The 22,696-nt window shown below is 37.4% G+C and overlaps 4 protein-coding genes across 11 annotated transcripts in view; 3 read left to right on the forward strand and 1 right to left on the reverse strand.

Moving 5' to 3' along the window:
- The window catches only part of SK (small conductance calcium-activated potassium channel), a 40,387-nt gene extending 35,333 nt beyond the window's left edge, over positions 1-5,054 (forward strand). For all 6 annotated transcript variants that reach the window (XM_015980274.2, XM_015980276.2, XM_015980278.2 and 3 more), the window contains 7 exons: positions 396-820; positions 1,666-1,801; positions 2,709-2,819; positions 2,869-2,996; positions 3,048-3,117; positions 3,163-3,315; positions 3,369-5,054. In XM_015980274.2, the coding sequence (XP_015835760.1) occupies positions 396-820; positions 1,666-1,801; positions 2,709-2,819; positions 2,869-2,996; positions 3,048-3,117; positions 3,163-3,315; positions 3,369-3,524 (1,179 nt within the window). In that variant the 3' untranslated portion in view covers positions 3,525-5,054. The remainder of the gene's footprint in view (positions 1-395; positions 821-1,665; positions 1,802-2,708; positions 2,820-2,868; positions 2,997-3,047; positions 3,118-3,162; positions 3,316-3,368) is intronic.
- A 49-nt stretch (positions 5,055-5,103) lies between these two features.
- Positions 5,104-9,056, reverse strand: LOC658041 (adhesive plaque matrix protein). The gene is made up of 4 exons (XM_008195186.3): positions 8,933-9,056; positions 7,199-7,739; positions 5,969-6,808; positions 5,104-5,680 (listed from the first exon to the last, which is right to left on the reverse strand). The coding sequence occupies exons 1-4, from the start codon at positions 8,952-8,954 to the stop codon at positions 5,212-5,214; spliced, it is 1,872 nt and encodes a 623-aa protein (XP_008193408.1). The 5' UTR covers positions 8,955-9,056; the 3' UTR covers positions 5,104-5,211.
- A 1,070-nt stretch (positions 9,057-10,126) lies between these two features.
- On the forward strand, positions 10,127-18,254 carry LOC658122 (hypothetical protein). 3 transcript variants are annotated; one of them, XM_015980291.2, is made up of 5 exons: positions 10,127-10,365; positions 13,265-13,339; positions 14,467-14,520; positions 14,787-14,935; positions 17,137-18,254. In XM_015980291.2, the coding sequence occupies exons 1-5, from the start codon at positions 10,311-10,313 to the stop codon at positions 17,323-17,325; spliced, it is 522 nt and encodes a 173-aa protein (XP_015835777.1). In that variant the 5' UTR covers positions 10,127-10,310; the 3' UTR covers positions 17,326-18,254. The 3 variants fall into 3 exon arrangements, with proteins under 3 accessions (XP_015835777.1, XP_015835783.1, XP_008193410.1); XM_015980297.2 differs by lacking the exon at positions 14,467-14,520; XM_008195188.3 differs by lacking the exon at positions 13,265-13,339 and having other exon boundaries at positions 10,138-10,365.
- Positions 18,255-18,748: 494 nt separating this feature from the next.
- LOC103313031 (uncharacterized protein) lies at positions 18,749-19,734 on the forward strand. The gene is made up of 5 exons (XM_008195190.3): positions 18,749-18,889; positions 18,936-19,073; positions 19,124-19,163; positions 19,213-19,416; positions 19,463-19,734. The coding sequence occupies exons 1-5, from the start codon at positions 18,887-18,889 to the stop codon at positions 19,648-19,650; spliced, it is 573 nt and encodes a 190-aa protein (XP_008193412.1). The 5' UTR covers positions 18,749-18,886; the 3' UTR covers positions 19,651-19,734.
- The last annotated feature ends 2,962 nt before the right edge of the window (positions 19,735-22,696 follow it).

A 22,696-nucleotide genomic window follows, 5' to 3' on the forward strand; every position in this document is an offset into this window, starting at 1 on the left:
CTTTCGTTGAAGCACGGTCTAAAAATACTGGAACAATTAACATATCGGAATAAATAGACCGTAAATTCGAGTGTTTGTGACAAGTTACTCGGCAGCGGGCCACATGCGTTTATAAGATATGTGTTATTTCCAATAACGTTGGAAATTTAAGCTCCTTTCTAAGTTTGTCGAATATAAAGTGCCTTTTCAATAAAAAGCTCTCTGCGAGTAAATCTGTTCGGAGAACATGCATGAGGGTGGCAAATATGCCGAGAAGCCACACATCGAACACAGAGGATAAAAATGTAATAGACTTTTTATTAAAAAGAATGCACGGCTCGGGCATGGCGTCGGCGCGTGCCGCAAGGGTCTGCTCCGGGCCCGCATTTTCGCTGTTAATTCGCCTTTTGTTTCAGCTTTTTATGATAGACAACTGCGCGGACGATTGGCGGATCGCGATGACCTGGCAGAGGATCTGCCAAATCACCATGGAACTAGTCATATGTGCAGTGCATCCGATTCCTGGACACTATCGGTTCGTGTGGACGACTAAATTATCCAATCACAAGGACGGGGGGATCGGATCAAAGTGTGTACCGTACGACGTGCCCTTATCTTTACCGATGTTCCTTCGGCTTTACTTAATCTGCAGAGTGATGTTACTGCATAGTAAGTTGTTCACGGACGCATCGTCGCGCAGCATAGGAGCTCTTAATCGAATTAATTTTAATACGCGGTTTGTCTTAAAAACTCTCATGACCATCTGCCCCGGGACAGTGCTCTTAGTTTTTATGGTTTCCTTGTGGATTATCGCCAGTTGGACATTGCGCCAGTGCGAAAGGTACATCTTCTGCATTATTCATAACTTCACGCTCACGCTTTACCACCAGTTACCGCATCCTCGGCGACCCCTTCACTCTTGACCCTCGCACCGATTGCCCATCACCGATTAACAGATAATCGCAGATTTGCAATCCCTTCGATCATTCCACCGCATGCATTCTTCGCTCCTCAACATTCCCACCGACTTTCGAACTGTTCCTATACACAGGCGCAACTGCGGCCAAAACTATGGAAAAACAATTTTCTTTCGTTTTTCTGTTTTTAATAAAGACCATTAAGTACCTGATTTATTTGTTTATTTCGGAAACCCAGAACGCCCCTGTAAAACTTAACCGCTATGTCATTTTAAAATAAAATTAATTAAAACATTTTTATTTCTATTATTTTTTTTTAATTGTTTAATGCTTTGCTACGACCTGTAGCTACGGTGACCATACGTCCTAATTTTTAAGTGATTTTAGACGTTAGCTACCTCCGAAAATGAGATGTATAGCTGAGGCACATTTTTGTAATACTTAGTTTTTTCCCATTTCTGTGCTATGTTTTGGTGGCTGCGCCTTCGGCCCGAGTTGCGCCTTGTAGAACAAAATGCTCTGCCACAATAGATAGCGGCACAAAGCCGGCGGCTGTCTAATAAATTAATTAATGGAAGAAAGAGCATTTTAAAGGGTTGACATTTGTATCCTTAATGAGATTAACCCTGAGAAAGTTTTTCGCTAATCCGATATTCCTCGCCGGGGAATCACCCGCCGCCCTAATTCATGCACAATTGCATCGTGAAGGGTCATTTACCCGCGCATATTGGCCTTAGTTATGCCTCCTCAAAGGGATAATTCGTTACAGGTTCCACGATGAAGAACACGCAAACCTGCTTAATGCTATGTGGCTGATAGCGATCACTTTCCTGAGCGTTGGCTTCGGAGATATTGTTCCTAACACGTACTGTGGAAGGGGCATTGCGGTCAGCACAGGCATCATGGTAAGGCTGATAAAAATTTCGCTAATTTGGGGACACTGTCGCGTCCTTTTACCCTGCCATAAAGCGCATTTTTCTTCCCTGAACTCCCCGCAATGCACATCAATTTTTGACTCTTAAACTGAAAGTTGCGCAAACGTTGACAAGATTCACGCTCTCCAACTGTTGTCTCTTGACCTTTATGTTACCACGGAGAACGCCCGTGAATATAATTGCATAATAAGTTGCCATCATAAAAATAAAAATTTCAGCGCGCGCAAAATACAGAAATTCTGATTTATTAAAACCAGTGACTCGTTCCCCTAATCGCTGTAAAAAGACTGATTAGAATCTCAACGAAATTAACCTTTGCAACGAATTCAAAATGTCAGCGTTTTAGGAATATAATGTATCAACCTAATATTTAAATAAAGTACAGAAGAAATAACGCGACAGGTTACAAGAAACAAAAAGGAGGAAAAATTTGTTCACCGTTAAAAGCAGCTAAAGAAATTAAATAAAATTAATTTTCACTGCTTTGGCACGAGTCCAATTTTTCGAGTCGGTTTTCCCTAAATTTGAGTGTCTGCATGATAATAGGAGCACCGGGCTATCAATACCCCGAAAAATAGTGGACGAGATAAGCGGCGACAACTTACCGAGAAACGTTTGTAAATTACTCATTCTACATTTAAAACACCGCCACATTGAGATTAGATTCAACTACAAAAGTTGATACTAATTTATTTGATTTATTTCAGTGTTTTTCGAAAACACATTCGGACACGTGTATCGATTTGCGGTTTCAATTAAATAGAAATGTGTAAATAATTGTTGACTGCTAAAAGTCGCTGCAAATGTTTCCTCTCTGTGTGTTTCCCGGGGGTTTTGCGGCAGCTGCATCATTTTCGGTGATGATTTTGTCTTGTAGGGGGCTGGTTGCACGGCCTTACTCGTGGCTGTGGTGTCGAGGAAGCTGGAATTGACTCGAGCGGAAAAGCACGTGCATAATTTTATGATGGACACCCAACTAACAAAACGGGTAAGAGTTTCCTTCGGGAAAATCGGCAAAATTGTGGGATTAATTTCAGCTAAAAAACGCCGCCGCCAACGTTTTACGAGAAACTTGGTTAATTTACAAACACACAAGGCTAGTGAAAAGGGTGAACCCTGGCAGAGTTCGGACTCATCAAAGAAAATTTTTACTCGCAATTTACGCGTAAGTGTCCGTTCGTTTGTGAGTCCTTGACGGCTAAGCATTGCTTCTCAGGTTACGTAAAGTTAAAATGGACCAACGCAAATTAATGGACAATGCCAACACCATAACGGATATGGCGAAGGTAAGGTCTGCGGGTTTGAGAGAGAGGGTTAAGGGTTGGTTTTAGACGCAAAACACCGTGTATGAGATAGTTTCCGATATGAGCACGAGGCAAGACACTTTGGAAGATCGCTTGACGACGATGGAAGATAAGATCGTAGCACTTCAGGAGCAGCTAGATTTGCTACCTGATCTCATTGCTACTAGAATCCAAGCTCAGGTATTGTATAACTAGCTGCAGTGCTTGTAGACGGTGCTAATTGGCATTCGTAGGCGGAGAAAATGGAGCAAAGACGCAATTTTTTGCATCCTGAATCCGCGGCTGGTCTTCAACAGGCGCGTAGCGTGCCCCCTGGATGCCCTTGGCCCGGTCCTGCTTTAGCTCCTGCTGGAAAGCAATCTGCTGCCTCTTCAAACGCACAGAGTTGATTTCCTTATTGGGATTAACTATGCAACACAGTATTTAGTCGGTATATATATTTTAATGAACATCATGGCTAGAACTAGTTTCGGATTCAGATTTACTCATTTCTGGCCTATTTCGAGCGGACTCACCTAATTTACAAAACCATGATGAACAATACTAAATATATATTGAGAAGTTAGAGCCTTATCTATATACAGTATTAGTAATAATACAACCACGTTGATACTAATAGGCGTTAGTTACTCAAACGATTTCATGTCATCGATCATAAAATACTATAATCATATCTCAGCCAATAGTTAGCCAACTCCAAATTTACAAAACACTCTAACCAACCATTAATGTGCCAACGAACGACATTAAGTTTTCTTGTACCATACTAACGCTATTTTCAGACTTTTATACGAGATATGATAAAGTAGTTTTTTAATAAATCTATTTTGAAGTCTGATCTAGACGCGAGAGACCATCACTTCCTGAAACCATTGGTCTAGTTATGCAATGTGTTGGTCTGACATTTTCAGATTTCAATTTATATTTTTATTCATTCTTCAGAGCTATCAAATTAGTTTAGTCTCATTCTGCCACATTCACACGAAATTGGCGTAATTAGGAGATGTGGTAGAGTGCAAATCCGCAAATTTGCTAATTCATTTTTCATCAAACTTCAGCCAAATTTAGGCTATTAGTTAATTATAAATTCCATTAGAAAGCTTCGTTAAATGCTTTAATTCCAGTAATATGTAATGACTTGACTGACTGAAGTTTTAGATGTAGTACGCTATATGATTATAGTATTTTGTTAAAAATCTATAAACCAACGATAAGCACATTTACTTTGTGAATACACAATTCATGGATTCCCTTAACACAATAGTAATCGCCATTTCTAACTTTTTTTAATCTAATTATATGATAAGCCTGAAACAGTCCTCAGTAACGGTTCTATCGTAGCGTATCATTATGTAACAACATTTTGTTTAAACTGTGCTCGTGGAAGGCTTCGGCCGTGTAACTTGTTATACATAGTTTCTAAACAATACATCAACTAGTGCATTTTTAAACAATGAGTACTTCCACAATTGACATAAAGTATATTATTATTGATAAACATATTTCTTATTCAGGCATTTCGCACCGATTGTACCATACTTCATACTTTTTTAAATCTTAGCCTTCATTTCTTTCAACTCGTTCAGTTTGTATATAGCTCTGTAAATACTGGATAAGAAATATGAGTGTGAAAGTAAAGCTTTAGATTTGATAAATCAGTGAAAATACTGGTGTGATAGTGTATGGTGCACCTTAAGCATTATATATTCAGAGGTCCAAATTGTTAAACTGTTAGAGTTTTCTGCAATTTCACAAGTTTTATAAGCATATATTATATAATTTAGTATATACCCTATATTATACAAGACGTATATCAGCATAGTTAGCCTGTTTTAAATTTCTTAGCGTTATATATTTTCAAGTGCATTTTCATGTTACCCTACTCATGTTACCAACGAATAAACTACTAGTTTCCTAGATCACTGTCTCTTATTGCACATCCCACCGATTGCAAAATAAATGAAACACTTTTTACGTAATAAAAATATATTAAAAGGTGAATAAACATCACAATAATACTACTCCCCGGTAATACTTGAGCATGGGGATAATTCTAAGACACTAGGCAATAAAAACTTAATCGTCATACACCACGATTAAGAAGGGTTGGTTAGGGCTGTAGCGAAGCGTGGTTTTGGAGGAGGGTTGCGTGACCAGGTCCTCCAGCTGGTAGTAGCGCGGTTTTTTGACTTCTTCGCGGAACATTTGCCCGTTGAGATAAGTCGGTTTCTTTCTTCTCGGGTAGTGGAGGCCTTTCTTCTTGATGACGTTTTCCGGCCGGTATTTGCCTTGTTCTTTCTGGTACTGCGGCACGATGACGGTCTCTTCCGAGGCCTCCTCGACTTCGTAGCTTCGTACAGGAGCTAGTTTAAGAGTGTTAGATTGTCGAGTGTATTTGTATTGTGTGGATGGTCGCATTTTTTGTGTGATGTAATCAGAAGAGTCTTCTTCGTTTTGGTACTCGAGTGAGTTGAAGTAGCGAGTTTTTGGCAGCGGTGTGGCGATTTGTTGCCGTCTGTCATACTGATATTGTGGGTATGTTTGCCTAAAATGAGTTTGAATTAACTGGTTGCAGTACAAGTGCCGGGTCACGGAGTTTGTTAATTGTGTCGAGACGAGTTAAGTGTGTGTGCAACATGCTCCGGATTAACCACCCATCGACTTAGCTTTAACAAGTTTATTTAAAAATATATCAGAAGTACAATAACAGGTTGATAGTTATTCCACACCTACAAACTACCCTAAAACTAGGAAATTAATACTCTATTCAACGTAACTTGCGGGGCTCCCCAAATTCCTATAATATCTAACACTGGAATTTTGTAATTCTTGCCTGTAAGAAACAGACGGTCCGCGTCCAACTTGTCTAACTGCGACTTCGGCGGTGGGCTGGTACGCCAAATCTGCGGCTTGGTATTGTGGGAGTTGTTTGCTTTCGTCTCGGTACTGCTGCCGGCTGAGGTATCTGCCGGCTTCCGGGGAGTACTGCGGTCTCCTCGGTGTGTTTTGCTGGTACTTGGGCAAAGGCTGGTACAAGTAATCGTCTTTCGCCTCCGATGGTTCCTCGTACTTTGCTGGTTTCGAGGGCCTGGGCAAGGGGCGTCTGTACGTGGGTTCGTCTTGGTACTTCAGCGAGCTTGGTTGGTAGTCGAATCCCTGATCGTCGGACGCGGGCTGGTACTCCTCCGGTTCCTCAGTTTGGTACTTTGGTTTTCTCCTCGGAAGTCTGGTAGTTCTCTGTTTCGAAGACCTGGCAGGTGCTTGAGTTTGGTACTCCAGCTCTTTGGGTTCGGGGTACAAGAGAGGGTCTTCGACTTGGTAATTAGCTTCACTCTTTTGGTAAGCATTTCGCGAGGGCAGTGATTGTGGGTATCGGGGGCTTTCGGGGGTGTAGTTGGGTCTTTGAGGGGGGACTTGAGGGTAGTAATCGTACTGTTGGCTCGACTGACGCGAAGGGGTTGTTTTTTGTTTTTTGGCTTTTTTCACGTTTTGCGGCACGTAAAGTGAGGATTTGGACTGGTTTTCTTCTTGGCTGTTTTCAGCCGCTGCTAGCAATTTTTGTTGGGCGATTAGGGCGTTTTGATAAGCGACCAAGTTAAAATGGGGTGTTTTCTGCTGAACTGGCTTAATAGAATCTTGTTGACTTTCGTATTGATATTGTTGGTACGATTTCCTAAAATAGATAAAACGAATCATGGAACGAATCACGACAGTCTTCAATAATTACATAATAGTTGTGTTTGAAGGGCATGATATATAACGACTTATGTAATATCGAAAAGGTCAGCGGTAAATACACACCGTGAAAATAAATCGTTATGTCAAGTTCAATAGCATGACGATTACCTCGCAATGCAACTTTCAGTTGAAAATAACACTAATTAGCGACGATGCATTTGGTAAGTTGTTATAAAATACGAAAGTCAAGTGAAATTGATTTGCAAATTGCAAAAAAGCGAGCCATAAATCTCGATATGGCAAAAATTTTAAATCGCGTCATTACCTGTCATCTGGACAGTATAAATAACTTAGAAACAGACGCCAATTACGCCGTTCCACTTACTGTTGTTGCGGTTCAGGTTGCAAAAGATATCGGTACGACTGTTGCTTCAAAGGGGTTTCTTCACTTTGTTCTTGTTGCTTCAAAGCGCTCTGGCTATTGAACCGCAAATAGTTCAAAGGTCTCTGATAGGCAGTTTTGGTCGTCGGATTAACTTCTTTCAAGTACTGCTCGACAGGCTGTTGCGGCTGCGATTGCGAAGGCTGTGATTGCTTCTTAGCGGCGACCCTCAGCCTCACTAAGTGATTATTTTTCAAAATTTCTTCGTAGTCTTTGTGCGACGGTTGGTATCGGCTGGAATAGGAGTCGCTTTCGGCCTTTTGGCGCGACTGGGGCTGGGGTCTGTAGTACTCTTCCTCGGCGTCGTCGTACTGGTACGACGTGGCCGGAATTCGTTCAGACCGTCTGTTCGGTTTGTAATAGTTTTTTTCTTCCGCTGCTTCCGGTTCTTCGCCTCCGGACAAGCCGGAGTACGGGAGGACGTATCTCGTCGGTCGCTCCTCGTCTCTCAACAGTTGACAGTTGGCGGCAATCGCCAAAAGAACTAGAAGTTCAAGAGAATTATGCAACTGGCGAGAAGTTCATTGAAGAGACTGTGGCCCAATTTCTAGTAAAAGTTTCATTCGTCAAACGAAACGCGATGATCGGCTTATTTATAACACCAAACCGGTTACAAATTGATGACATTAAACTCTCGTTTGGGCGAATTTATGCTAATCAGGTTGTTGACAGTGCAATATGTTTGCACCGAAATTTTGTCGAAACTCTTATTTTCGCTGACCTGATTACTTTAATTGACTGCCATTAAAACAAAACTGTTATTATTTCAAATGCTTGAGGATGTAATATGATTTTAATTATTCACTGTCGAGGTCTGACACACAAACTTTCGTTTGAGATGACAAAAAATTGGTTTAACTTTCAAATGCTCCCCAGGTCCTAATTTTAAAAACGAAAGTCATCACGTTTATAGAAAACAAATAAACAATTTGATCTCATTTTTTTAATTAAAAAAAATCGGAAACCGTGTCATCACGAGAGAAACCAAAATTGTGACGCTTTTACACAATTTCATCAAATTCCGAACTACATTCTCGACTGACAGCTTTAGCACTGCGATTTTGCCTTCCTGAATATTTTCCAGTGGGCAAAATGTGTTACATAAAACCAAAAACAAAATTTTGATGTGATGCATCTGGAAATATTTTACTCTAATTTATGGATCATCGGAAACGGAAAAAGAGTGCAATATAAGCAAAAATTTTGTGTAACAATTATTTTGATTAAATCCGAAACGTAAACTGGTTAATGAAATTAGTATGTTTAATTTTCGATATTTGATTACAAATTTGCAATAATGCGACAATTGTTTAAAACATAACTCGCAATTTTGATATTGATCTATTTAATAAAATATTTCGGTTTTTTGTAATGTCGGGATCTAAACAAAACATGAGCTATAATGCTGTTGAAAATCCAAACCAGTCGTGATCGAACAATTCGGTAAGAGTTACATAAACCTGGGCTAGGAAGAAATTACTCTATCAAGGTGAATGTCAGCAGTTAATAATGAAATTTGATCGCTGGTTTGAATATCAAATAAGCACAAAATCACATAAAGTTTTTGTGATGCCCTAGATGTTTTCTACCCAAAAACTTTGTCGCAATTTAGGAAATACGTCCAAATGGATGCACCCACAAACAAATCACTCAAATGCACTAACTAAAATCAATTACCTATTGAAAATATTTTAAACATTTTCAAAAAGAAGAACTGAGGTTTGCGATGAAACTAAAGTTTGAAATGTGAAGATCGGTATATATAGCTAGTGCGGAAAGAGAAAGGGTTTTAGAGAAGACATTCATTCATGGAGCGGGTTTACAAGGTACATCCCAGATAAATTCGAGACTTACGTATAAAATATAAGAAATATTTTACTAGAAAATGTATGAGGAAGAACCTGCTTCGATTTTATTTGGAAACGTATTATATAAAATCTGCAGATACACCCAAAATACTTGTAACTTTTATGTAACTGAAGGAATCTGACCCAAATTGGCGGTCATTTACCATCCTCATAAGCAATCAAATCGACAATCTTGCACAAATCAACGCCTGATCTGGTATTTTGATACAGTTCACACAATATTTCGACACTAATTGCCGATTAGCCACAATTCACCCGCAATGTTGCAATTAATTTATACAGATCCGGACGACTCCTTTATCTCACATCTCGAAGGCTACGAGAAAGAGCGCCACATTCACACAATTCGAGCAAACTCGCAGCCTTCACTCCAAGGCTCGCAACTACTCACTCAAAAATATTTTTCAAAATAACTACTTATTCTTTTGTATTGCCGACAATTAATTGATTAATTTTTTCGGTGTTTAAAACTTAGACAGCAAGAACTTCGTAAGTAGTGCATTTAAAGAAACCGGTTTGGTTTTAAAAAAACCGGTTTGAAGAAGTTTCCTAAACCTGTTTGGCACTTTTTCGAGTACTCTCTCTGTAATTTAAAGTAAATGTCTGCTGTTTACTGGTGGACGTTGTTTCCGGCCACTAGAGGGTGCTTCCTGCTGCTCTGCGGCTTATGTAAGACAGTTGCCTCTGATAATGTAAAAACCAATAGACTTTCGTTACGCCCTAGACTGACGAATTTAGCGATTGACATTGCACTTAACAAGCAAATTGCCCAATTAAGTAGAGTGTTAGCAGCGAAAGGGTCGTGTAACCGCGACAACGCCGTGTCAAACTAATAAACAAAACCGCGGCTTTAAAAATCTCTCAAAGTAGTAAAAGAAAGTTGTTGAAATTGTGGTGGATGCGCCGGGTGATGGCTTCGAATCAGCGACAACCGTTCCGAATTTGATCTAATGTAATAAATCAAAAATATGAGTTTTCTGGCGTCGTGCCTTAGTAGCGTTATCCCTACTATCCGCAGCTCTTCCCTCTCTGTCTAGCAAAAAATTCAAACAGTTCACCACTTTCCGGGATAGAATCGCGTGCCGCACAGTTCTGTTCAAACTGTCATTGCTAAAACAACGCTACATGAGGCACGATATCGCAGTTTTATGAATCAATCGGTGTTTTACTAACATCCATGGTTCGTTATGTCGCATTTTTTCGGAATTTTCATACTTATCCTTACTTTCAACGGTTTCACCGGTAAGTGCACACCCACTGCACATTTTTTAACAATAACACTGCGACCTGCGCATCGATAACTTTCAAACTTTTCCGAAATTGAATTCGCGTTTTTCGTGAGGCCCTAATTACGCCTCTCCAAACGAATAAAAGAGAATTTCCCATTCACGACCGCGCGGAATTTTCCCACATGAATAAACTTTTTTTTGACAAAGCTCGACAAATTTTTGTTATCGATTTACGGTAAACCCACCACAACAAGTAAATACTTGCGGATAAGGCTGATTGCGTGACAAGGAATGACGAGGGTGCGTTAACAAAAATTATTATTAGCCCCAACCACCACTCAAAGTTTAAACCCCCAATTAACGGAAATAACTGTATCGATAGATGGAATGGACGAGCAATTGTGTTGTAAAAACTAAATAAATTAAGCGCTATTTATTTCTGCGTGTTAGTTGGAGCCGTAAATCCCTCGTTGCGAGTGCAATTTGGAAGAAGCTTTTCGCCGATTTCTTGTAATAAAATTTGAGGCAAGCTCGAATTTATCATTCCGCCAACATTTTGCGCGGTTATGAAACCGACATTAGCTTATTAAACGAATATTGAAAGTTGAACCTTGACCTAACGTCATTTGTCATAACTAGTTCGGATCAATTTTAATAAAGGTGAAAACGGTTTGTTGGGGATAATCGATGCAGGCCGGTCAAGCTCGAATCTTAGCCGAATTATCGGAGCGAGCTTTTGGCAACTCTCCCATTTACACAATAAAACATTTAAAACGGGTCAAGGCCGGCGTGCGATTTCTTGTTCAAGAATGCAATTTGTTAGGCAAACCCACGACAAAGCTTCCTTTAATGAAGTATTTATATTAAGAGCGGCTCAGCATAGCTCAATTTTCATAATGACTGATTTATGGGAAACCAGTGACGGCGAAATTGTCTACCCACATATTGACAATTTCAGCCGCAACTCGACGAAATCGATATCACCTAGCGCCAACTTTTTGCCAATTTTACGAAACGCCGATTTGCCGACAGGAAGTCACGAAAATATCGCCAGACACCCACGCTTTACGACCAGATTTTCACAAAATCAAAAGCTTGGCTGATCGCGAAAATGGACTTTTTCTGCTGGTAATTAATCGGGAAATGGAACGGTTTTTGCCGAATTCTAATCCCGGTCCTAAAAAGGAAGTCGTTAGGACCTTGCTGGGATAATCGACACGCTGTTAGGATCCAGAACAATGATCCGAGAGTTGTACAAAATCATTTGCTCCTCCTTTATTTTCGAGGAGACTGGACAAAATATTTATTTAAACGATTCAATTACGTATTAAGTAAATTTGCACAAGGTGCCTCTTTGTTTGAGAAAGACAGTCGCAGCTTTAGAACAGAAACAAATTAATAGTCGCTTCGTCAACAACAGAAATAAACAGCCGTAAAAGGTCCGATTTGGAGTCACGACATCCAAATAGTCTTTATCGGGTTTATTATTTAACGTCGCGACTCCGATGTTACCGGTAAAGCTAATTTGGCGATTTCTTATCTACGGCATGTGTGTCCGCGTAAATTCGCTTTTCCAGTGCAGTTTTGGTGAAATATTTAGCTCCTAATTTGTCGCCGTTCCGGCCTGCAAAATTTAGTTATCCCGGTTCGTTGTTCAAATATTAAATCTGCAATTTTTGTTTGAGTAAGTTTTATGTATCCGCATAAATACGGGATTTGGTTAAGACTGAAATATTCAGCCAAAGACAGTTACTTTATCAGGCTCTGATCTGGAATCCCACCGTGAAAATGCTCGAATATGAATAACGATGAGCAATCGTGATTTGAATTCCGAATGCATAATAAAGCTTTTAAAATAAACCTAAAGCACATATGGGTTGAATTTAATTATTTTCGGTTTATGAATAGTTAAGCGGAAATTTATGCGAAATTTTGTTCGAAACTGTTCCCCGCCGAGCCGTAAAAAGCCAGGTGATAAAGTGTGAAACAATAAAAATAAAAGTTTAAATAAAATCGCCCCTCTTCCCGTCAAACATTAAAAATGTTGATCGGTAATTTACCACAAAAATCGAACCCTAGCCGTTCAAATTGCATGAAATATAAATATAAAAACTAGTCTCGACGTTGCTACGCAATTCTAGTCCTTATTGTAGCTTCTTGAAGAGCGAAAATCGAGCATGAGTCCGCATTGCAGGTACTATGCTTTGCTATACAGTTGCGACTACTGAATCGATAAACTATGACGTCTGCAATAACGCGTTTGCATTTAAGAATTTTCACATCGGAGATCATTAATTAGCAAGGAAAACACTTCGAAACTTCCATAAAACTGCGCGAACGACAGGTGGAAATGAACGTCGATCTATTTTTAGGTCCAATATTGACGAGCTGCCTAATAATCTTAATTGGTCCAGTCGTTAAAATTGGTCAGATTCGCCGAAATGTGGATTAATCCGATAAGCGCGACTTTCTTTTCTTACATAAATGCACAAAATTATGAGGCTAAGGAGAGAGATCTGCCGGCACCTCTTAATTTATGATTGATATTAAAGATCGCGCGCCCTATATTGAAAATTTTTAGTGAAGAGTTACTACATTTTGCCCAATTGGAGTGATTTATGGCACCTGACGCCACTGACATTTTTCAAATGGTAACATTGTAGGTTTAATTATTTGACGGGATTGTGCAAGCAAAATGCCAAACACTCCGATTAAGGGAGTACAGGACGTGCGATTATTTCGTTGTTTAAAAATAACGGGGGGAAATCCTCGGCTTAGGCAAATAGCGAACAAGCCAAAAAGAAAAGCGTTTCTTACAACGCCCCATTTCCATGAGTCGATCGCCGATGAAATAACAGTTTTATCTCACTGACCGACTTCTTGCAATTTTTACGCATTAATTATTATTGTAGATGAGTCCCCACCGCCACAGCAGCCGACTGGCATTCAAGCTGAATCCGCCAATGACACGATTTTAGAGCAGAAAGGTTCAGTTTGCAAAAACACTAAAATAATTTCCCGCAATTCATATTTTATTGTTTATTGTCAGCATGGAGCTTGGCACTTTTTCATTAAACAGTCATCGCTCACGTTACGCTAACACAACAGCTTAAATGTCGCTTTCTGTCAGCTATATTTTACAATTAAATCTACAATGAGACCGCGAAATATTAATCACTTGTCAAATAACAACGCCACGTAAATTATGGTCACTGCGTATATGAACCTCCAAAACCTTTAATCCTCACCTAAGTGTAAGCATGCGAAACGCCCGGTTAATCTAATAGGCGTGATTTATTATTCACCGACTCCGAAAATAGTTGCCAACCTGTGAAAGGTTAACTTAGTTGCATTTCGAGCCACTTGTCGCTATGGCGATCCTTTTAATTGATTCACCGGCTTATGGAATCGTTATGCAAGAGCTTCAGTTCGATTAAATGTTGTCAAAATTAGCCAGAGTAGTATGTGGACAGGCAATGAAAATTTTTGGAATGATTTAATAACATCGCGCGTTTCAGAAATACTACATAATTTATCTGAAGAAAAATGGTGGATGCGCCGGTTCTGCTTGCTGAAAAATAGTGTCGGGCGTAGTTAGAGGTGTTACAAGTTGATAAATATTCTTGTTCTATTTTGGAATATTAACAAGTCGGGCTGTTGCTTGATAAGAGCTCTAGAGGAGGCTCGAGGAGGAGGCTCCTCATTGTTTTAGTCGCATGTAGAAATTCAAGTAGATAATTTATTATTGCAAGAGGGTTGCAACAAGAAAGACCGTTTTTCATATTTTACAATTGTAGAATGAGTACAGTTCTCAGCATGAATATAAAATAATCCATAAAATATTTCATTCAGGGTTTAGGGTCGTTTTAGTGTAAGTTTTATGTGGAAAAGCTCGTATTATCTTATTTATCGAAATTTTTCCGTGATACGTGAATATAAACTGTCGTCCTGTCTAATTTCTAGCCGAGTTATTGATTTTTATTTATGAAACGCGATTTTAATGAATGCAGTGCACTTGTCAACTGATTGAATTATCACAATGACACGAACACATTTCAGCACAGAGCACCAAATGGGATTTGTCCTCGGATTGAAGTGAGTTTTTATTTTCCAGATATCGGCCAAATATCTGCAAGTAAACCGTCTAATCCTCTTGTTATTAAAGCAGGTAATACTTCTGTTTTATCGTAGAAATGCCGTGCCAAAGTCGCGTTTGCAAGTTGGCAAGCCACTTTATGCCTCTTTCTATTAAAAGACGCTCCAGGTGACTTCATTCCGATAATAAATCGATAAATTTTTGACGAAAGCGGTGCTGACTAAATTCACAAAGGACTTGCGTCCCTTTGAAGCAGCTATCACGTAAATTAATCTAATTATATCAACTCGACAACAAATTTTTCGCCTTTTTGCCAAAAATTGATTTTCTGCTTTCAGGGGCAATAGAGGAGGACTGCACCGATTTCCAAGGCCAGACGATAGCTCATGGCTTGCTCTACGTCCCTGGCCCGGCTGTGTGCACAATGTGCGTTTGTTATCACTCGGAGCCCATGTGGTGTAAAGCGATTTATTGCGACCCGCCTTACGTGAGTACCGACTGTTTACTCGGTGTATAATTTCATACAGCTCGACTGCATTACGCGCCAATCAATACCAATAAACACGGCTTGCCACCGACACTTTCCTTTTCGGGAATTCCCAAGAAACGGCCCAAGACACGCCAAATGGACACTTGAAGACTCACTACTTCGGCTTGTTACGACCACGGCCGACAATCACTTTCGCAACAAAACGCGCTTTTTGCTCTAATAAGTTCATTCCTCTCAATCCTCCCGCAGGATGAACAGACGCAATTAACTAGCCTTGACTTCGGAAGGTTGACAACGTCCCGTGGGAGATCGAAAACCATGATACACACGCACGGGCTTTTGCGACGTTGCTTCCTCATTTATGTTATTACTAAAGCTTAATTGAAAGCATTGTTTCAGCGCAGTTTTTATCCTGCACCAATTTGTCCTAAGCTTTAAAGCTCGTAAAATTTGGCATCCGCAATCAAATAATTAACTTTCTTGTAAACAAAGCCATTCCAAAAACTGTGATATTAAACATGAAAATATTAGTTAAGTCTGTGCCTCTCGAACAAGAAAGACGAAGTTTGTTTGTATATCTTTTGAGGCTCCTTAGTTTTTTCGTGAGTGGAGTAGATAATACTTTTATAATAATAATAATAATAATAATAATAATAATATTTATTTTATTTTCAACAGGTGAAACACCCAATTACAGAAAATAAACTTAAACTTAATGATCGTGCTGCAAGCAAAAACTAATAATTTAAATAAACTAAAACAAACTAATAATAATACTATAATAATAAATTAAGAAACAAGAACTAAAATTAAATTTTACCTAGCCACTAAAGTAACTAATTATATGATTTTTAATGTAATTAAATGAATGAAAATAAATATCACAACTACTGCTAATTTTGTTAAAATTACTACACATTACATATAAAGGTGATTTTAATAGAACATTCGTATTACAACTGCAACTGTAAAAAGTCAGGGGGTGCCGTGAGTTAATTCTAGGAACCAGAAAAATTATCTTATTAACAAGAGCAATACTTGAGATAATTCTCCTAACTTCTAGAGAATTGATATTAAATGTCCTTAAAAGCACTAGTTGGTCACATCCCCTATCGGGGTAATTTTTAAAAGAAATATACCATTTATACCATATTTATCTATTTATTACTCGTAAATTTAATCTTTGACTTTCTGGCGCATTTAAAAAAATCGTAATTTTAAATTGGAGTTTCTGGCGTATTTCGTGCCTAATTTAAAAATTGTTTTCAGTATTTTAGTAATTTCCTACAAAGCTGATAAAATAACAAAAGTGCTTCTGAAAAATTCCGGTAACACTGAAGTTTCCACAAGCTCCTTCCAATCAATCTCCTGTCAAGTCTTTACGAAAATGTTATTAATCAATACTTAATAGATTTAAAAATTCGAGCCAGACCCGAACCTCAGTCTCAATTACGAAACTGAACAAAAAACTGTCGGATTTCTGTGCTCTAGATATTTTTCAATAATCTGAAATGATATTGCAAAATACACTCTCCGAATTTATGTTTTGCTTCTTTCTTAATTATGGGTAAGGTCAGGCCTTAAATCAACAGCTTTCTGGCACTTATAAACGTTTTGTTAAGAAATTCCTTGGCTTTTCTCCCGAGAATAATAAATTTTTAAGTGGCGCGCTAAAATTTTCCATCTGGATTTTTTATATGGAGTGCAACTCATAAGTGAAACACGCTTTTCTTGAAACTCAAAATTTTGTTGAAAATGGAAATATTTGACACACTTTTATTTTTCCTAAAGTCCTAAATTTGTTGTATCTAAATGAATTTTTAACATCCTCATTTCTTCAATTTCAATTTCTTCAATTTTCTATTAGCACGTGTATTTAGTTTAATTTAATACTTATTTTACATCTAAAGAATTTTTGTTTCTTAAGCTTCCAGTATTCCAGCTTTTTGGTTTTTTAATTTCGCCATACTATGTCATATTAATAATTTCCTCAATTTTCCAGTTTTTTGTGGTTTTGCTATATTATCTCATTAATGTTCTTACTTTTCATTTTAATAGTTTTTTAATTATTACTTTTTCGGTCACTTAGCTTTACATAATTTTAATTTTTCTGTTTTTTCTTTTTTCTTTTGCAATTTTTAGCTTTAAAATTTCTTTGGTTTTGGAATAAAAAATAATAATAAGTTTTTTGGTTTCAGTTTTGCAAGGAGTTTCGTGTGGGCGAGCGATGTTGCGAATTCGAGTGTTTGAATCCACCAGGTGACAAAGCTGTGAAGCTGCTGGAGGAGTATCGGCAGCGATTGAAGCTTAATTCGCAGGGAAAATGCTCAATTCTGCCAGTGTCGCTGATTTTGATGATCGTTGGATTGATAAAATCGCTCGTTTGAGGTTATTATCCGTACCAAAAGCTTAGCCGCGTTAGATAGGGAGATTTCTTGATATATAGCTTTTTGACCAATTTACTACACGTATTAGTATTTCGAGAATAATAATAAATTCCAGGTTTTTTGTTTAAATTTTGATTTCGTCTTCCTATTGCATGATTCTTAAAATTACACGATTTGTGATTGGTAGACTAGGATAGCTGGAACTCTCCAAGTTATTTTTTCGCTTCAGTATAATTAAGGCGTAATATAAGGTTTATAAAAAATTGTGTTGGCCTTAGACACCGTGATTAAAACGTTTATATACTTGAAATTCTACGTAAAAGTTGTTGAATGTTTGAATTTGAATTAATTTTTATAATTAAATATAAATGTTTGTGTGGAATATTATTGGTGCAACAAATAATACTTTTACGCATCTACAGGGTATGCTCTAAAACCACACGACCGAACTTTTTCTTTTGCTAGATAGCTATTTTTTACTGAAAAAGCGCCAATAATGTTGCATAAGAGACCAAATATTTTTTTAAAATGCCCTGTATATTAACCCGCGCTTTATAATTATTATAATGAACGCTAAGCTATTATGTGATATATTCTACGATGCATGTTTCCAACAGAAGTGTATCAGTACCAACGTTGTTATCCCTGACCAAATTGTTGCAATTTTACATCGTTACGTAATAAATTTCCAAAACTCACTTGAGTGCTAACGAAAACAAATAATACAACTTATGTAATTGTGCGTTTGTAATAATTAATAAATAGTCCACACTCAAGAAATTTTAACTACAAAAACGCTAATCTCCAAATGACGGCCAAACGTGTCAATTACTCCCACACTTAATAATTGTATTTTAAAACGCCGTTACTACATATCTTGGTGATTCAAACTGTAATGTTCAATGAAATAAACACCTGTTTCCCACAAATGGTTTTTCATTTATTACTTCATTGTCAAACACAAAAAAATGCAACTACCTTCCAGTCCATAACGAGTCCGGACTTTTCCGGACTCAAGTTATGTAAAGACATAGTCTACGAGGAATGCAAGCGCGTAATGGTGGTTGCGTAACATTTCAAAACTTTTAGACAAAAAATATTTTTAAAAAACGTAACATATACAGCTGCACTAAAACTATTTTTTACATTATGCGGTTATAGTAGTTATTTAATGGCCTGTAGTTGACGTTTCCATATCGGTGAAGATAGCACCAAAAATGGTGCTGGCACCATGAACATTACAGTCGACCAGACAATCGCTGTGTAGGGAGCTAGCATTATTTCTCCACCATTCTCGTTTTCTACAGCCAAGTTTACGCCAGGAAAATTATCAAAATTTTTATAATAATTTACAATTATTTTGGTAATTTTCCTGGTGTGAACTTAGTTGTAGAAAACGATAATGGTTGGTAAATGGTGCTAGCTCCGATTGTCTGGTCGACTGTAATGTTCATGTTGATGTTCATTCTTCACCGACATGACTTTTCCTGTAACACTCCCATTTTTGACAGTTCTTATGTTTAGGTTATGATTTTACTCAAAATTTAGTTTATTTACAAAAATGGTAATTAAAACGCTAGGATAAGCTCATTTAATTGAATATTTTTCAGAAATTTCGCTTTTGTGGCGAAGCTGATTGTCCCGATTGGCTTTTGGCCGAAATATACACCCTTTCCCGATTATCATCAATTAAATTAAAACTTTTAGCTCAAATTGTGGTTCAAGGGATTATAAAGCCACCAGTTGATGTAAACAACCGCGTTAGAGTAAGGCCTTTTATCAATTATATTTGTTTTAGATAAATAAAGCCGAGCAACTTTTTTCTGATTCAAAATTAGGTAGAGATACGGTGATTGATTGAATCTTATGCTAGTTGTTTTGTTCTAGACGTAGACATTGATTTGAAAGCTTGCGTAGCTTGTTTATCATTTATTATAACATCAGCTGTACGTTTCAACTGCAATAGCAGTGCTCTACATAGTGAGCTGCAACAATTAGGGCTTCCTAGAGAACACAGCACTTCAGTTAAACGCGTCGTCGATGAGCACTCTGAAGAATTAACAAGTCACTTCAAAAAACAATCACTTAGAGGTAAAAAACGAAACTATAAACTACTTCGTATTAATCATCTTTGCAGTTAATCAGTTGGATAATATCACAGCGGAAGTCGATAACACAACAAATTGTGTTTCCTTGGAATTGGTCATTAATGGAGACAGTCACAAAGTCACTATGGTACCCTTCACTGCAAATGTTTTACTAGAAAATTTGAAAAAAGTGAGAGAAACAATGGTACAATTGAAGGATCCCGTCGTTTTTATATAATGAAAGAAAATTGCTTTATTGTGCTGAGATGTAATTAATTATGCCACTTTTTACTTTTATCAAAATACATTTTTACTTTACTAATTTGTTGTTTTGATTCATTCATCCCTCACTCTTTTATATACAAAGTTCTCTATGTATGAACGGAAATGCAGCTACTACTCAATAGGTGGCAGCCGATGGCACAAATGTGGCTATTGCCCTGCAGATGGCTGCAGGAGTCTAATCTAGCATTTCAAAAAATTAAATTAAAAACACTAAATTCTAAGCATAATTGGCGTTGATTTAAATTGATTATGTTTGCATTAATTCTGGTCGGCTAAATTTGAATGCCGAAGGCTGTCTTCTAATGATGTGAAAGTTGCTATAGAAGCTGGACAACAATGGGACAGGTAGCGCGTCATTATTGCAATGAATGGGGAGAATGATTTTATAACTTTTGATACGATTGTGATTTTTCGATTTGGTGGTGGTGAAGTTTGAGTATGGCTTTTGTTCAAGCGAGTTAAATCATCATTAAATTGTATTTAGGACGGTTGCTGCGGGTTTTCCGTCGTACTACATACTTTAACATATGCCGCCAAAGCTGTAGCAGGTAAGGACACTTTAACAATGTGAATGAGATTTTACGAAATTTAATAACTATATTATAACTGTAATTTATTGCCACCTCTCATTATTATTACGAAGACTGCTCCTTTACCGCTTCCAAATGTGCTCATTGTCACTAATGAAACTGCTGAACACCTTAGCAGCTTTTACGGCCCGATTTATGGCCCGTTTCATTCATCAGACAATTATTCGCGGACCTCGTCTGAAGAAATTCCAACAATTCGTACATGGGTTAAGTTATAGAGTTACAGTCGATTTTCTTGTCGAAGTGCTGGAAATATGGCATACCCTGTTGCTTGGGGAACACCTGAGTGGATGTATTGTAGCTTGTGGAAGCCTGTAGTTGGATTTTGATGTGAGGAGTGTGGCTGGAGTTGTCGAGTTCGGGAATGATGTTAGGATGTCAGTTCTGGAATTTGTGAGTCGTAACACACGGCCAGTATATCGGCGCAACCGCTAGATAAAATGAAAAAGTAATTTTGTTGAAGCGAATTCATGGCAAGCTTTGAAGAATCGTTTTCGCATTAGCATCGACTTAGCGCTTGCCGCCACATGACCGTTTGTCTGGTCCCTAAGTCGGAAAGAGGCAAGCAAGCGTCATGTTCCGCACATCCGGATCAGAACACGACTACAATCGTAAATCAAACAAAATTAAATATTAAAAACGTTCAAAGTTTTCTACGCGCACTCTAAATTTAAAATGAATGTAAAGTAGATAATTCGAATTTGAGAAATTTGAACCATTCTTTTCGCAGAGGAAAAGAAATTTAATTTAATAGTGTCGACACATGTGCTTGTCGTTTCAAGATTTCCACCATTTCCATATTTCCGCACCGTCCTTGTCTAGACCGAGGGTTCGGGGATTCAATGCGGAAAAACTCTACACCACTCCGGATTATATCATTCAGATGAGCCCGATGGAGGCGATGGATTACTTGCCTTGTTACTAAAATTACGCCAGTGATGGGATTGAAAACGAAATCGAGACCCAGCTACAGCTATCTTAAATAGCAGTCACGATTTTAACAAACCCCATTCAAATCCGGACGAATTTCTCAAAACACTTTCAGATATTCAATTAAGCCGAACTCATCACACGCCACCGCCACACCTGCATTCGCCAATATTTTTATCTTCTTTACCACAAAACCAAATCTAAATTATGCCACAATAAAACTTTAAAATACCCAAAAATATTTATTTCATTTCAAAAGTGCTAAGATGTTAAAAACAGGTAAGTAAGCCACAACAGAAAAAACAAAAAAATATTACGAGTACTACCTATGTACCCGTATTTACCTAAAAGTATTCTAAATTTTGCTTTCTAAGCGCCTTTGTTGTTTTGTATACCTGTAGTTATCCAAACACTGTTTATGTATGTTTTGTGATTTTTGCTTGCGGTACTTTTCATACTTACCTTTTTCTGTATTTGCTTTGCATTTAAAGAAAATGGCTCGTAAAGCCTTGTTACATCGTTACATTGTTATTACTTTCCAGTAAATTTTATTGATACTGTTTTATTTTTCACAATTTTTTTTATTAATTACATTACACTATAATAGCCACCTGCTGTTCAGTTTCAATTCACCTATTTAATATGATATACCTCGTAGTAAATTGTAGTTTAAAAAAATACTACTAAATAATTATGCCAAGAACACACAACTACTTTATCATTCTTTTGAAATTTGTAAAATCATGTCTGCAAATAGAAAATCTAGAATCATGTTTTTTCTATTTCCTGTGATAAATCATTGTAAACGCAAATAAATAAAATTTTGGGACTTCATTTCAAGCATTAAACACTTCCTGAGGAGAGTTTTGTACTTTTATAATTCCTGACAACGACATTTCGGAAGACATATTGAAGAAGCCAATGAAGCATCTTTGGCTTTATTAGTCGAAAAATCTAGAGAAAGGTGCACAAAATGATTTAGCGAAGTGTTAATAGCTACGAAAAATGTAGTTTGGGAGGGTATATTTTACTAATAAATCCAAAAACTTAAAATCAAGTTATAAAAAAAAAAGAATAAAGTAAAAAAGAAACGAATAAAAAGTTTATATTTATTTCCATAAATAAAGCTAAATTTTTGCTTTTTTGAAAGGCAACTCGCTTCTTTTCTGAAATTGAGGTGGAAAAAGTTACTGTTAGGGTCGCAGAAAAATAATAATAATAATAATAATAATAATAATAATAATAATAATAATAATAATAATAATGATAATAATAATTTATTCGTTCATCTTATCTGAATACACAGAAATTAAACACGTCACGTATGGAATACTAATTTACGATACTATAATATAATTAAAAATAATAAATATAAACATAAACATATCAAGTTAAACAGATAACAAAAAGGAGAAAAATTACACAAAAAAGGTATAAATTACGAATAGAGCGACAGCTAATTAAACATTTTGCCTCTTT

Source organism: Tribolium castaneum, chromosome 10 (genome assembly GCF_031307605.1).
Source record: "Tribolium castaneum strain GA2 chromosome 10, icTriCast1.1, whole genome shotgun sequence".
Taxonomy (NCBI): Eukaryota; Metazoa; Arthropoda; class Insecta; order Coleoptera; family Tenebrionidae; genus Tribolium; species Tribolium castaneum.